This window comes from Aythya fuligula, chromosome W, assembly GCF_009819795.1.
Source record: "Aythya fuligula isolate bAytFul2 chromosome W, bAytFul2.pri, whole genome shotgun sequence".
Taxonomy (NCBI): domain Eukaryota; kingdom Metazoa; phylum Chordata; class Aves; order Anseriformes; family Anatidae; genus Aythya; species Aythya fuligula.
In genome coordinates this window covers 1,255,724-1,271,101 of record NC_045594.1, presented here as the reverse complement: position 1 = coordinate 1,271,101, position 15,378 = coordinate 1,255,724, and the positions used below count along the sequence as shown (strand labels likewise).

The 15,378-nt window shown below is 43.9% G+C and overlaps 1 protein-coding gene across 1 annotated transcript; it reads left to right on the top strand.

Moving 5' to 3' along the window:
• Window positions 1–1,562: 1,562 nt before the first annotated feature.
• Window positions 1,563–15,176, top strand: LOC116501265 (ubiquitin-associated protein 1-like). Its single transcript, XM_032206786.1, has 3 exons — window positions 1,563–1,671; window positions 2,536–2,660; window positions 13,930–15,176. Exons 1-3 carry the CDS (start codon window positions 1,563–1,565, stop codon window positions 14,923–14,925), a joined length of 1,230 nt encoding a protein of 409 aa, XP_032062677.1. The 3' UTR covers window positions 14,926–15,176.
• The last annotated feature ends 202 nt before the right edge of the window (window positions 15,177–15,378 follow it).

Genomic DNA, 15,378 nt, shown 5'->3' with positions numbered 1-15,378 from the left:
GTCCACCATGGACCCAAATATCAACCAAAATACATGGGGTCTTAAAGGTTCTTTTGGTGTTTCTATCATATAATACTGGACCATTTTTAATTTACTCTTTCATTTTCTGGGGCCCCTATTGTTCCAATTTCTAATCATTATTCCTAATGGACTTTCTGGTAATTTGCTCCCTTTCTCTGGTCCTTGGTCTTCAATTCTGTCTGACCCATCTAGGAATTTTACTATGGCAATTCCCACAGCCCTTGGTTACCTTAGTAAGAGTGTCTTGCAGGGGGTTTAGGACCTATCACCCATCCACGAATCCTATAGGAATCACTTCCTTCACTGGCCAAGTCCCTCACGGGAGATTGGAACCGCGGTTAGAAGACCTCCACACTGACTTCGGAAGTCTAAGTTACACTCTTACACACAGGCAACCGAATCCCACCCAACCAAACGGTATACTCCTTAAACACTTATGACTCCGTCGTCTTCGTTCGGATCTTTGCGCGCAGAATTACGGGCAAAATACAGTGCTGCAGCCAGCAAGGGAGCTCATAAAAAAATCAAATTATTTGCTTACCTTTATTCAGGTTCAAGATGGCATTAGTCCCGACCTGACTCAAACAGGAGCCACTAAATGGTGGGGTGCCTCTCCTAGATCAAATCAGAATACAGGAACCAAAGCCATCCCGGACGATCCCCCATTTGTAATAAATGGCTCAGTCTTCAAAATAGGACTATAATCAAAGTTTACAATTTATTAAAGGAATAGAGGTAAGCAAACAGTGCTGGGTGCGCCGGGAGTCTCTGCTCCACCAAGATGCACACCAGTTACATCAAGCAGCTGTTTTTTATGCTCCTAGGCTGATACATATTCATTACTACTTCTAAAAAAAAACCAGGGTTATTATAATTAGTTTCTGGAATCCAAACCCTCCTACTGGAGCATGCGTATCAGTCTCCGGTGGTCCCTCTGGGGGTCTCTCGTGCTGACTCCCCAGATATCAGAGACTTCAAGGAAAAGCCTACAAATACATTTCCCTTCAAGCTCTCTATTGACACGAATTGCTAAAACATTCCTTTGCAAGATACAAGAACTATATACATTAACCACTCTGTTTTTCTTAGACTTGTGGTTATACAAGGGTATGTAAGACAGAAGGTCACATTCATCATACCATGTTGCCCTAGCACTGTTCCATACTGACACAAATCAGATGAACATATCTCACAGTAGTATGGGTGCCATGTAGGTTGTTCAGCCTGAGGGTGTCAGGGCTAGGGGAAATGCCCTCTGTGTCCCAACAGGGCTCTGGGACCAGCCAATGCAGTTTATAGCATGAGAGGTCAACTGATGACAGCACATAAACATTTGATTCCAAATTAACAGGATATTCCTGTTCTCAAAAGCTGCTTGTCCTCTTGGAGCTTGTGGCTGTGTTATTGTAAATTAGTCAACAGTGAAGGAGCACAAATAGTACTTAAACTGTCATCCAAGTATGAAAATGGGTCAGATAAAAATGGCAAGTCACAGCTCACTTAGCAAGAGGTTAGTCACTAAACATCTCACGTTGTCACTAATGTCTTGTCGGATCTGTAGCATTCAGAGCGAAGTTCCAAATGATAACAACAATTTGAAGTTTTTGTCTAGTAATATACAGTCAAAAACCTTGCCTATAATTCCAAAAGGTTAGACCAGTTAATCTAGAAACTGGCTACAATTTACGTTATGGGTTTTCTCACACTTCTTCACAGCAGCTCATGGAAAAAACAACAACTTTAGTCTGGCTTCTTGGAGGAGCTTGAGTTGTTGGTGATTCTGCCTAGTGAGCTTGCAGGGTGCTTGAAAAGTTTTTGTCCTAAAACACTATAAATGCTACACGTAAGTGACAGATGTAAAGTACAGATGGAGGACCATGGAATAAGTTTGTGGCCCCTCACTGGAGTGATCACAAATCAGACTGGATCCAGTTAGATTGCCTTGTTTGAAAAGTCAGAATTGCTACACTCAATATTCTTGAGCTATTTCACTGTGTTTTGTTTAAAGCGGATCACCTGGACCGCTTTGTCCTTGTGACCACTTCTGTCCAAATGTTACTTTTCACTTGTATGTCAAAACTTTTTTTGTTTCTTAGCTGCTCTAGAGCTGGGTCATTTTAAAACTTGCTTTGAATATAACAAAAACTGATGGCTCCTTCTATAGAGGCATAACAGAACGCAACATTCAGGAGAGCTTCAATTTCTGGTTGTGTAGGCAGTGTTGTCATGAGGGAAGCTAAGATGCTGGAATATTAACTTCAAGATCTGCTTAGCAATTGGAATGTTTTAAAATATAGTTATGGACTAGAATATTCTTTTAAAAATAATAAAACTGAAGCAATGAAGTCTAGGCATATTCAGTGTGTTTCTTATCACGCAACTTCCTTTGTATTGAGTCAAATTGTGTGGTTGGGGTAGCAGAGAAAGAGTAGCTGCCACATACAGAAACATGAGATTTAACTGAATGCATCAAATTTGTAAGGTTCTTGATACAATTTCTTCTTGTGATCTTAGGGCCTTTCAGTTATCTCGACGACGTCCCATTTAAGATAGGAGACAAATTTAAAACCTCTTCGAAGGTTGGATTACCCATTGGTTTCTGCCTGCCTGATTCTTCTCAGCTTGTCAGAGAAGCCCAGGTAAGGATGGTTTGTGCACTTCTGCTCTTTCCTCTGTGACCCTAGGTCTTCAACATGTGATGCTGTGAACTATATTTTGTTCAGGTGTTAGTCTTCACCGTGCTATACTGTTATTTCATAGTCTGCTAGAATGTAGAGGAAGATAATATTGTAAGCCATGCAAAAAGTTTGTACTACTTATCACTATAAAAAGTCTGATGGCATTTATTTTAATGTATCTACTCCAAAAAAAAACACAGTGTTCTTGTGTAACAGATAAAGGTTTAAATGCTACCCTGACATTGCTAAACTAAGTTGTATTTTTAAGAGGAAAGATGGTAAGAATTGAAACACCAATGCTATGGCATACCCTCAAACAGGGTTCTACAAGTATGAACATATTCTGTGCTATCTCTGTTTTCCAGCCAAGCTGGGGTTCAAATACAGTACGCCTGGTTGGATTGCAATGCCTCAAATAAAATGATGTGATCATGTAGGCTATGCCTTGCACAGAACTACTTGGCTTTTTTTACAGTTCTGGTGGGAGCTATTCAAAATAGTAAAAGTGCATGGAGGCTAAATTGACCAAAGCCATGTACCTAGTATTTCATGCGTCTAAACATGTGTGTTTGTAAGTATACAGCTATGATAGCTCTGCTCAGATGGCAAAGTGTGGAATGAATAGTGCCCAGCACTTCTGCCAGTGAGTTGTGTTTCAAAATCACCTTGTTGATAAATTGCATGTCCCATCTCTTAGAGCTAAGGGAAGGGAAAACTACTTAGTATAGAGTTGAGATAGGTCTCCAGGTTCTCTCTGGAGCCTGCTATGGGATGGATAGCACAGTGTGAGTCCCAGAAAAGCCCAGCAGAGGCGTAGCAAACCTTCCGACTTGTTGCTCTTCAGAGCTAGGATAGGATGTCTTATTACCCCTTCGGTTATGTGACATCATCCTGGCAAGCAGGCTGTAATTCTTGTGAGTCACAGGTAGGTTACACCCTGGACTTAGCTTTGTAGGCTGTGTTCTCTGAATGTTTTGTCATGATATGGAGGGCACTAAGGGTGTTTGGTCTCTGTAAGATATTAAAGCTTCACATATATTTAGTGTGTTCAGAATTTTGTCCTCTCAGTCAGGCTACCAGAATGGCCTGTGCGCTGGTAGTGAGTAGCTTATCTAAATGTCTTATGTGCTAACCCAACTCTGAAGGAGCTGATGTCAAATGAGAAAAGCTTGTGGGATCCAGTCATGCCAAGAACAGTGGCAAAATCTGCTACTATTGAAAGTTGTTCTCAGAGTAGCCAGCACATCCCCTTTGGCTGGTGAGTCCTTAGCACAGGTATGAGAATGCTGATACCTCTCCAACCAGTGGGTCTAAAGTTAGTGTCAGGTCCCTTAGGAATCTTTTAGGGGGAACTGATAAATACATTAATGCTCTTTGGAGGCAAAAGTTACTCTGCTGTAGTATTGAATGCCTTGTTCAGTGGCGCCAGATCTGGGTGTGACTGTCTATCACGCATGACATCGCTGTCACTAACACTTCAGGCTTCCACTTATGAGAAACATCTCAAATAATTTTCTTCAGACAGGATCTTCTGTGAAGCTATTTCATTTGTGATTGCAATGGTTGGCGTCCTGTCAATCAGGAGTGCATTTTAGTAAACAAATCATAACCTTTTATTCCCCATTATCCAACACCTGATCACCTCCGATGTTTCCTCATTGGCTGAGTACTACAGGTTCACAAGCTACTCGACGCTCCTCTATACCATATATGTACAATTTTTCTTTTTTTCAACCCTTTAATTTCTCCTTTCTTATGCTTTGAGAACTTGTGATCTTTGTTTTACTGTTCTCAAACTGCTCATCCTGTTTTTCTCAAGCTTCTGCCTTATTTTGGAACAGTGAGGCCTCCTGCTGTCCACTTATCTACTTTTCTACATTTCTCCTTATTATGACTACACAACTACCTTTGAATACAGAAGGTTAGTTTTCTACTGCAAAAACACAACTTTGTTCCTCACAATTCCCCCCTCTTCTTTTCTTACTCCTCTTGTTGTTTTTGTACCTCTTCACATACCGCACTCTTGAGCTTTTCCAACATTGAGGTGCAATATTCTTCTTCGGATGTCACGGGAGATGATAGATATACAATGCCATTATTATTACAATACAAACAAACAGTTGTTTGATCCAATTCTATTCAGGTAACTGCGAAATTAGCTTCTCCCAAATGTTTCTAAATCCCCAGAAAGTGTCATCTTGAGCCACTCTACGTAGGATCTTGTTTTGCTTTTTTTCCCCCCGAATATTTTTGAGATCAGTCAAATCCGTCCCATTTGATCTACATATATACAGCAACTAGTATTAATTATAGTGCACACTCCTCCTTTTGAGGTTATTAATAAATCTAATGCTATTTGATTCTAGAGTACTATTTTTGCAAACTTATCAAACTTATTTTCTAGTTCTTCAATATATTTACAATATTTTTGTATTTGGAGATATTTACAATGTTTTTTTCTAATTCAATCACCCCTAAACAAGATAAAAAACACTTTGCAAAACTGTGAAATGCTAGAGAATTTTACTAAAGGATTATCTGGAATCCGCTTAATTCCACGTGTGGTCTCAAGGGGGCTTCGGCTTTGTGGGTGTTCAATAATAGTTACATTTGGAATTATTGCCTCCAGGGTGCAATCTCCCTTCCATCCTAGGGGCAACACCTTCCTGGATTTATTGCCACATAGCCAGTACCACCCCTTGATATTTGGAACAGGCCTTCTGGTTACAGGATTCTCATGTTGTATCTGGTGTGCACTATGTATATTAGCGTTCCCGTAGCTGCCATATTCGGTATACAGTATAGATTATTCCCTACTTCATGGATATTTCCACACCCAGGGTCAGTAATATTGCCTCCTGAGTTTTCTATCATTGTTTAAAAGGCACCTTTGATAACACAGTATGTTGTAGCCAGGACTATGCGTAGGGAGCTCAACTTCAAAATCTATTCCTTCCCGGGACTGAGTAAGATCTGTCATTTTTAGAAATCTAGAGAATCCAGACAGAGTTGCTGCTGGAAATAGCAATCAGGGACAAGGCGTTTTCAGTCTTTCTAGGCATCTGGGTACAAATCCAACAATTATTTCACTTGAGAGATGTTCTGGATTAATTGGAAATGCCGAACTTTCCCTCCATCCTATCACTAATCCACTGAGAACAGGTATTACTAAGATGAACTTAAAATACATCATTTCTATATGTATATATACACCCCTATAATAATTAAGAAATAATAATTAAGAAACAATAAAAATCACAAACTGATAAGGATTCTTCTGGTGGGGATCGAATATCCCCCTTTCTTTTTCTCCCACTTCCAGGGAGTGTTCCCTGGAAACACTCCAATTCTGTGTAATTCAATCCCTTTTGCTCAATAATTCATTAAGAATTCTTCTAAGGAGAAGTTAAAGGTTTACAATAGATACTTTCAACAGTTTTAACCTTAAAAGTCTTTGTTAATGCAGTCTCTCAGGTATCAGGGTTAACTGATGCTTTTATCTAGGAATGAGTCCACCCTTTCTCAGCTGTTCTTACTGTTGTCTCAGTAGTCAGGAGCACTTGGAACAGTCCGTTCCACTCAGGTTGCAGCTTCGATTCTGCAGTTTGCATCAGATCCCAGTCTCCACGGGTCCTGAGAGATGACAAAAAGGATGACAGCCCGAGTATATAGTTCTTAAGAAAAGCATCTTTTGTCTCAATTTGAGGTAATCCATTCCCTTTGTCCAGGTACAGCAATCCAAATAGTATTTCATATGGTGAAACTCCCACATCTTTTCTTGGTGCAGTTTGAATTCGGAGAAGTGCCAAAGGTAAGCACTTTGTTTGGGGAAGCTGAGTTTCCAGAACTTAGTCAATTGCTTCTTTTCTGTCTGCTCCACCCTTCCAGAAGAGGAAGGATGCCAAGGAGTATGAAATTTCCACTTCATTCCTAGAGCCCTTGCAATATTTCTGACATAAAGTGATTTCCTTGATCAGAGTCAATATTTTCAACAATTCCATACCTGGGAGTTCTTAGAATTACTTTAGTTACTATGTTCACAGTAGCAGATACTGAAGGGAAAGCTTCCACTCACCCTGACAAATGATCGACCAAGACTAATAAGTATTTACATCTACCTACTCTAAGGAGCTCTGTAAAATCTACCTGTACATTTTGGAAGCATTGAATTCATGATTCTCCCCCCCCCCCTTGGGCTGACTGTGGATAATTTTCCTATTTACCTTTTGACATATTATGTAACTGCTGCATACTTGTTCAGCCACAGTATATATATATTCCTACGCATACATATTTCCATAGCACAGCGTCACATATTGCTTGAGTTCCCCAATGACCCTCTTGATGTAAAACTGTTAATATTTGCCTCATTAGCACTTTATTCATCATTTTTCTCCCCTCAGGGAGTATCTATTTTAGTTCAGATTTTGTGACTCCTAATTCCTTAAAAACCTCTTTCTCTTAAAACTTTTTACTTCTTTTTAGTTTTGGGTAGGGGTAGCTCAACAATTCCCTCAATCTTCTCTGGATTTTCTCTTCATTCCCCCCCAGACAGTAGATGCCCTAAGTACTTGACTTCTCCTTCTATATATTGTAATTTTTTTTCCAATACTCCCAAGCCTTGTTTTCCCAGAAAGTTGAATAGTTTGTTAGTGTCGTCTTTCATGATTGTTTTCTCTTGTCCTGACAATAAAAGATCATCCACATATTGTAACATTAACACTTCCTTTGGAGGTTGGAATTGCTCCAAAATTTCTTCTAGAACGTGCCCAAATAAATTGGTGGCCCTGTAAAGCCCTGAGGTGAAATTGTCCATCTGCATTGCTGCTTCCGCCCCATTTCAGGGTCTTTCCACTCAAAGGCAAATATATCTTTGCTCCCAGGGTCTGAGAGCACCCCATTAATAACACCGTTATTCCAGCCTGACAATTTGCTATTTGAATGCCCATTTTCATTATTAAATCCTTTCCCAACAAGTTAGTCCCTGCCTCGGGTGCATACAATAATTGCCCAATGATCTTTTTATCCCCTAGTCTCAGCTTGGTGTCCCCAAAAAGTGGCACTGTTATTCCAGCCCCTTCTACCCCTATCACATTTAGGGTTTCATTAGTTAATTTAACCCTTGATACTTTACAGGCCAGTAATGACCTAGCTGCCCCAGTGTATTGGGTTTGCATGGCAAGGTTCTGGTAGTGGGGGGGCTGCAGTGGGAAGAATCCAGCAGCTGCCCCAGGTTAGATAAGGGCCAGTTTCAGCTGGCTCCAAAGGGGCCCACCACTGCCCAGAGCCAAGCCATGAGCAATGCAGTTTGTGCCTCTGTGAGAGCGCATCCAAGAAAAGGAGAACTGCTGCACAACAGCAGCTGGGAGAGTGAGGAGTGAGAAACCTCCCAGCAGACACCAAGGTCAGTGCAGAGGAGGGGGGAGTGCAGTGCAGAGGTGCTCCAGGTGCCAGAGCCGAAGCCCCCACCACGGCCTCCTTCTTCCACTCCAGATACACCTATTTGAAGTGGCTAGCCTGGCCGCAGTTAAAACATCTTCTCAAAGCCTGTCCTTGCTAGGATTCAGGCTGCAACACAGGTAGCTTTCCTTGTCTGCCATTCCTTCGTCTCTCTTCCTCTCCTTTCCATCCTGGCCCTCTATCTCTAGCCCTCTGCCTCACTACCCAGTACGCTGTGAATACCATTAGTTTCGTTCTCGGCTTTTCCTTCTCTTCTCCCCTCTTGGTGTACACCTTCATACTACCTGCACTGTTCACTCCATCCTCCCACCTTCTGGAGCTTTTTCTGTGTATCTGGCCAGGCTTTAATGACAAAATGAACTTTCAAGAGTCCTTAGGCTACTGGGTCCTCAGGTTTCATCCCCGAGTACTTTCTAATTCTGTCCCAGAGTCTCTCATATGATTTCTATGTCATGCATTGTTATTATTTCAGATGGGTAAGCGGATATTTCTGCTCTATTGGAATTACTCTTGGTCAGAGGGGGTGGGGGAGTGGGGGTGGTGTTAGTTCTTTCCCATTCTTCCATAGCTGCCTGGCAAATCATTCCCCTCCTAAACATTCTTCTCCAGTGAATAACATACTCAAGATTGACATTTTTCCCCCCAGGAATACAAACTAGGCCTTATAGACGCATTTGACTGTTCTGCTAGGCCCTCAATTAAAGACTTAATTTCCTTCATAAAACTCCTAACCTCTCTGCTGGTAAGGGAGGAGTGGCACTGGCCCTGCATGGCCAGAGGCCCCACCGGGACACCCCCCCCCCTCTGCTCCCGCTGCTCCGCACTCCCTGGCACGACTTCTCCAGCTTGGTGTCCCCAAAAAGTGGCACTGTTATCCCAGTCCCATCTACCCCTATCACATTTAGGGTTTCATTAGTTAATTTAACCCTTGATACTTTACAGGCCAATAATGACCTAGCTGCCCCAGTGTATTGGGTTTGCATGACAAGGTTCTGGTACTGGGGGGGCTGCAGTGGTAGCCCCTGTGAGAAGAATCCAGCAGCTGCCCCAGGTTAGATAAGGGCCAGTTTCAGCTGGCTCCAAAGAGGCCCACCGCTGCCCAGAGCCAAGCCATGAGCAATGCAGTTTAAATCTCTATGAGAGCACATCAAAGTAAAGGAAAAGAAAACTGCTGCACAACAGCAGCTGGGAGAGTGAGGAACCTCCCAGCAGACACCAAGGTCAGTGCAGAGGAGGGGGGGGTGCAGTGCAAAGGTGCTCCAGGTGCCAGAGCCGAAGCCCCCACCGCGGCCCACAGAGAGGCCCCTAGTGGGGAAGGATGACCCCCTCCCACAGCCCATGGTGTACCACGGCAGAGCAGATGTCCATGCAGCAGCCTGTGGAAAGGAGCCCATCCAGGAGCAGGTGATGGGGGTGGGGTGGGGGGGTGGACCCCAGGGGGTCCCAAGGTGGACCTACTCACTCCTGACAAATAGACCCCACGGCACAGACCCACACCTGGAGCAGCTCCCAAAGAGCCCATTTCTCGCTGCCCATGGAGAAACTCACGCAGGACCAGCCCAGGAAGGTCAGCACACCACGAGAGGAACCCCACACCAGAGCAAGGGGGACGGAGTGGTGGAAACGAAGCACCATGGGCCGACTGCAGCCCCCACTCCTGGCCCCCTGTGCCACTCAGGGCAAGGAAGAGGTGGAAGAGAGTGGATGGGGGGAAGGTGCCCCCAGCTTGTTTCTGTTTCTTACCGCTCCAGCCCATCAGCAATAGGTAATAAATTTTATTTATCTTCCTATGCTAAGTCTGTTTTGCCCACAATGATAATTGTAGAGTAATCCCCATTGAGGTACACTTTGAGGAACCCTTGAGGTATACTTTTTCCTTTATCAGGGAACTAGCTTTCCGAGAAGCCCCGACTCCCCTATTCTGAATTTAGAACAGCAGTCTTTCCTCCTTCTTCCACTCCAGATACTCCTACTTGAAGTTGCCGGCTGTACTGGGTCTGGCTGGGATGTTAACTTTCCCTGCAGCAGCCCATACAGTGCTGTGCTCTGCACTTGTAGCTAGAACAGCAGTGGTATCACACCAGGGTTGTGTCTGCTGCTGAGCAGTGCTGGCACATCAGGACTCTCTCTAACCCTTCTAGGGGGTGGACAAAAAAGTGAGAAGAGAAACATCTCCAGGGCAGCTGACCTAAACCAACCAAAGGGATATTCCATACCATGTGATGTCACACTCAGCAATAAAAGGTGGAAACAGGAAGAAGAGGGGAGGGGTGGGCTCTCGTTGTGAAATCGTCGGTCCTCCTCCTGAACACCAGCTACGTGCGTTGAGGCCCTGATTCAAGGACGTGGTCAAGCATCGCTCATTTGTGGGAAGTAGAGAGTAATTTCTTTCCTCTGCTCTTCCATATAGCCTTTATTTATTTTTTTTTCCCTTTTGCCCTCCATTTTCCACTTTTCCTTTTTTTTCCCCTTTAGTTAAATTGTTTAGTTAATAATAATATTTCCTTAATAATTTTTTCCCTTTAATTAAATTATCCTTATCTCAACCCGTGAGTTGTTCTTTAATTTACTTCTTCCCCTCCTCATCTAAGGAGGGGGGAATGAGAGAGTGGTTGTGGTGTTTAGCTGCCTAGCATGGTAAAACCACCACACCGGCCTGGCCACACTTAAAACATCTTCTCAAAAAGCCTGTCCTTGCTAGGATTAAGGCTGCAACACAGGTAGCTTTCCTCATCTGCCATTCCTTCTTCTCTCTTCCTCTCCTTTCCATCCTGAGCCTGATTTCTCCCAAAAGTCCCTCTATCTCCAACTCTGCCTCACTACCCGGTATGCTGTGTTCGCTCTCTGCTTTTCCTTCTCATCTCCCCTCCTGGCATACACCTTCATGCTACCTACGCTGTTTACTCCATCCTCCCATCTTCTAGAGCTTTTTCTGTATATCTGGCCAGGCTTTAATCACAAAACAAACTTTCAAGAGCCTTTGGGCTACTGGGTCCTCAAGATTCATCTCCAAGTACTTTCTCATTCTGACCCCGAGTCTCTCATATGATTTCTGTGTTGTGGGTTGTTATTATCTGTTGTGGTTTAACCTGGCCAGCAGCTAAACACCACACAGCTGTTCGCTCACCCTCCCCCCTCCCTCTCTGGGATGGGGGAGAGAAACAGGAAAGTGAAGTCTGTGAGTTGAGATAAAGACAGTTTATTAAGATAGAAAAAATAATAATAACAACAATAATAATAATAGTACTACTACTAATAATGTGTACGAAACAAGTGATGCACAGTGCAGTTGCTCACCACCCGCTGACCGATGCCCAGCCTATCCCCGAGCAGCCCGGCCCCCCCAGCCCTGGCCAGCTACCCCTATATATTGTTCAGCATGACGTCAGATGGTATGGAATATCCCTTTGGCCAGTTTGGGTCATCTGTCCTAGGTCTGTCCCCTCCCAGCTCCTGCTGCACCCATAGCCTGCCTGCTGGCAGGACAGAGCAAGAAGCTGAGACGTCCTTGGCTTGGTGTAAGCCTAGGCCTTATAAACGGATTTGACTGTTCTGCTAGGCCCTCAGTTAAAGACTTCATTTCCTTCTTAAAACTCCTAACCTCTCTCCTGGTAAGGGAGGAGTGGCACTGGCCCCGCATCGGCACTCCCTGGTGCGACTTCTCCAGGCACAGCATCAATTGCAGTCCCTGCTGCTTAGCTGCAGACTGGGTTAAACCACAGCAGGGGGAGTTCACATAATGTATTTGTCCTTGTCCCACTGGAACCTCCCTAAGAGGATACACAGTTAGTGTTAGTACTGTTAGTATCAGGGAAGGCAAAACTCTCAGTATATCTTCTACCTTGTTCTAATTCTTGCCAGAGACTAAAGTGCGCTCCTTTTCCAGGGACAGCGTCAATTGCAGTCCTTGTGTCCCCTCCTGGAGCAGCAGACACTGCCTCTGGTGCAATATTAGGATTATAGAGAGCATAACTTGATTCCTCCTCTGAAAACAGAACCTTATTGTTTATATATAATTTTCAAGCCTGAATTTTCATCAGACCTGTATTTTGGCCAAAATACTGAAGTTCCTTTTATTGGCTTTTTAGGCCAGACAATTACGCAATATCAAACCATTTTTAAATTATATATATATATTTAAATCTTTTTCCTTAGTTTTTGGGTTGTTTTTCCAAATCTTTATCATTCTCTCCAAAGGACTGTCTTTAGGCACAATCCCAGGGTCTCCAACCCCACCCTGCTGACTCTTGGAACCCTTAATCCCCAGCTCTTCCTGACGTGCTGCTGTGGACTTTACCACCCACAGGGTACCACACGCCTTCACCTAGGATTAGGACAGAGGTGGGGTGTACTACCAAGCACCTCACTTCACCGTGCTCGAGGTACCGTACACCTAAGGGCCCAAACCCCCGAGACTCTCTTTCACTCCTCTCCTCTCTCTTTCGCTTTGTCCCTCTCCAGCCGAGGGGACTTCGTTCGTCCCCTTGCAGGACCACCGAGCCTCACGGATCGGGACTTCACGTTCGCTCCACACTAAAAGTATGTCTCATTCACACTCACACTCATTCATACCAGAGTCTCTCCAAACCCAACTCGAGGCAAGATACGGTAAAGTTTCCCTTATCTCGGTCCATGCACGGCTTCCTGGTCCAGGTTATCAGCAGTAGTAATCCCTGTGCCTGTTCCCGATCTGGGCTGGACTATCTCTGGGCTGTGTCTGTGTATGTTTGTGCTTGCCTCCCTTCTCCCCAGAGCTTCGCAGAGCCTGTCTTCAGACTAACAGTCTCGGTCCTTTGCTGGCCATACCGAGACAACCCACCACCCCCAACGGGACCGCTGAAATCAGCGGGGTGCACCTTCCTGTCTGTGGTAGCAAGAACTCTTCGGTAGGCGACAAGATCCCGGACAAGCCCCCTAATTGTGAGAAAAATCTCAATAATTTTCTTCAGACAGGATCTTCTGTGAAGCTATTTTATTCGCGATTGCAATGGCGGGCGTCCTGCCAATTAGGAGTGCATTTTAGTAAACAAATCATAACCTTTTATTCCATACTACCCGACACCTGATCACGTCCCCTGTTTCCTCATTGGCTGAGTACTACAGGTTGAAAACCTACTCGATGCTCCTCTATACCATATATGTACATTTTTTCTGTTTTTCAACCCTTTAATTTCTCCTTTCTTATGCTTTGAGAACTTGTGATCTTTTTTTTTTTTTTTTTTTTTTTTTTTTTTTTTTTTTTTTTACTGTTCTCACACTGCTCATCCTGTTTTTCTCAAGCTTCTGTCTTATTTTGGAACAGTGAGGCCTCCTACTGTCCACTTATCTACTTAGCATTTCTCCTTATTATGACTACACAACTACCTTGGAATACAGAAAATTAGTTTTCTACTGCAAAAACACAACTTTGTTTCTCACACTCTGACTGCATCTATTTTCTTGTTGGAAGAGGGGGAGAGAGTTGTGAAACTGATCTTGTGATTATCAGTAGCTCTAAACAAAACTAAGTGTAGGATGGACACAAAATATGAGATTCTGATCCAGACTATAGCCAGGTTTTGCTGCAAGAGGTAAAACGAACTACTGCTGGTGTCTCCTGGTTTTGCCATTCTATAGGTTGTAAGAGATGCTGGGGAAAAATTGTCTGTCTGTGATGATTCATGTAGTTCTTGCTCTGTGTTACTTGTGTTACTTCTGCTGTAAAGTAGTAGCTGTGATTCTTATAACTTGTCTTTATTTTTTCCCTCTTTCCCTCTCTACCACCGGTCAGTATGACTTCTCCCTGGAAAAGAAAACAATCGAGTGGGCTGAAGATATCAAAAAAATTCAAGCTGCCCAGAAAGGAGCTGAACGAAAGGCAGAAGAAGCAATAGGAAACTCAAAAGCAGCCCCAGAGGACAGCAACAGACTGGGGTTCTCAGAGGGACCTTGCCCTGAGGCCATGCCTCCTCCTATTAACCCCATCCTCGCTGGTCTGCAGCACAATAACATTCTTACTCCCATGCCAGCCGACAGCAGTGCTGTGAAGCAAAAAGTTCTTAGTCCACCTCGCCCCAAAGCAGACTTCAACCCAGCTGATTTTGAAAGTGAAGAAGACCCATTTGACAAACTGGAATTAAAAACTATCGATGATAAGGAGGAGTTAAAAAACATTCTGGAAATCCATGTCGGTACTACTGGGCCGATTGTTGCCCAGCTGTTAGATAGCAGTTTGCCCAAAGGAGGGTCTGAGTCTGTGTTGCAAGATCAGGAGGTTCTGGCATCCATAGAAAGGGCCACGTTGGACTTCAAGCCCCTTCACAAACCCAATGGCTTTATCACTTTACCGCAGTTGGGAAACTGTGAAAAGATGTCCTTGTCTTCCAAAGTGTCCCTGTCCCCTATCACTTCAGTGAGCAATATCAAATCCCTATCCTTTCCTAAACTTGACTCCGATGAGAGTGATCAAAAATCACCAAAGCTCATGAGCACTTTTCACAGCACTACCTGTCTCCACAACAGCACTTTTCTCAGCTCTTTGCAGGCCTGTGCTCAGGCTAAAGCTAGCGAACTGAACGGACACCATGTGGTTGGTCTGTCTGCTTTAAATGAGGACAGTGGCATGGAGACATCAACGTTATCCTCTCCAACCAGGCTGCCTTCCCTGGCTGTGTCAACAGTTTGTACGGAAGAAGAATTGTCTCAAAGCACAGTGACCACGGTAAACACACGGTGGATTAAAATTGAGTTCGTGGGGGAGATGTGGAGGTGTGGAGGCAAATGTTGATTCTAAAATGTCCCGTGGCTTTGTATTTAGTTTCATTTAATGTGTGGTGTGTAGATAGGACAGATCATGTACAGTAATTCTTTTATGTGGCAAAATCATCAGCTCAACAGGTCTTCATGCTGACAGTTGTGAACCTCAGACTACTGCTCACAGGCTTCTTCTCCCTGCTCCCCTCCCATCTCTGAATTTGAAACCAATTCTGGTGACTTTTTTCAGCTTCTCAGCTCTTGTTGTTCATAGTTATACATAGCTGCATGCCTTTTGAGGTAACTGTAAGATTTCTTCCGTGGTTTCTTACCTGTGAGGGTGGGAGGATTGCTTTTTGGATACCAAAAGCAGTTTTGAAGACCATCTCAGATTTACAGATTTTGGTTGCTGTACAGCTCTGAGACAGGAGTTTGAAGCTTTGTTGCTTCTAACTTATAGCAAGTTCTGAGAGTACTTCAGGGTGTG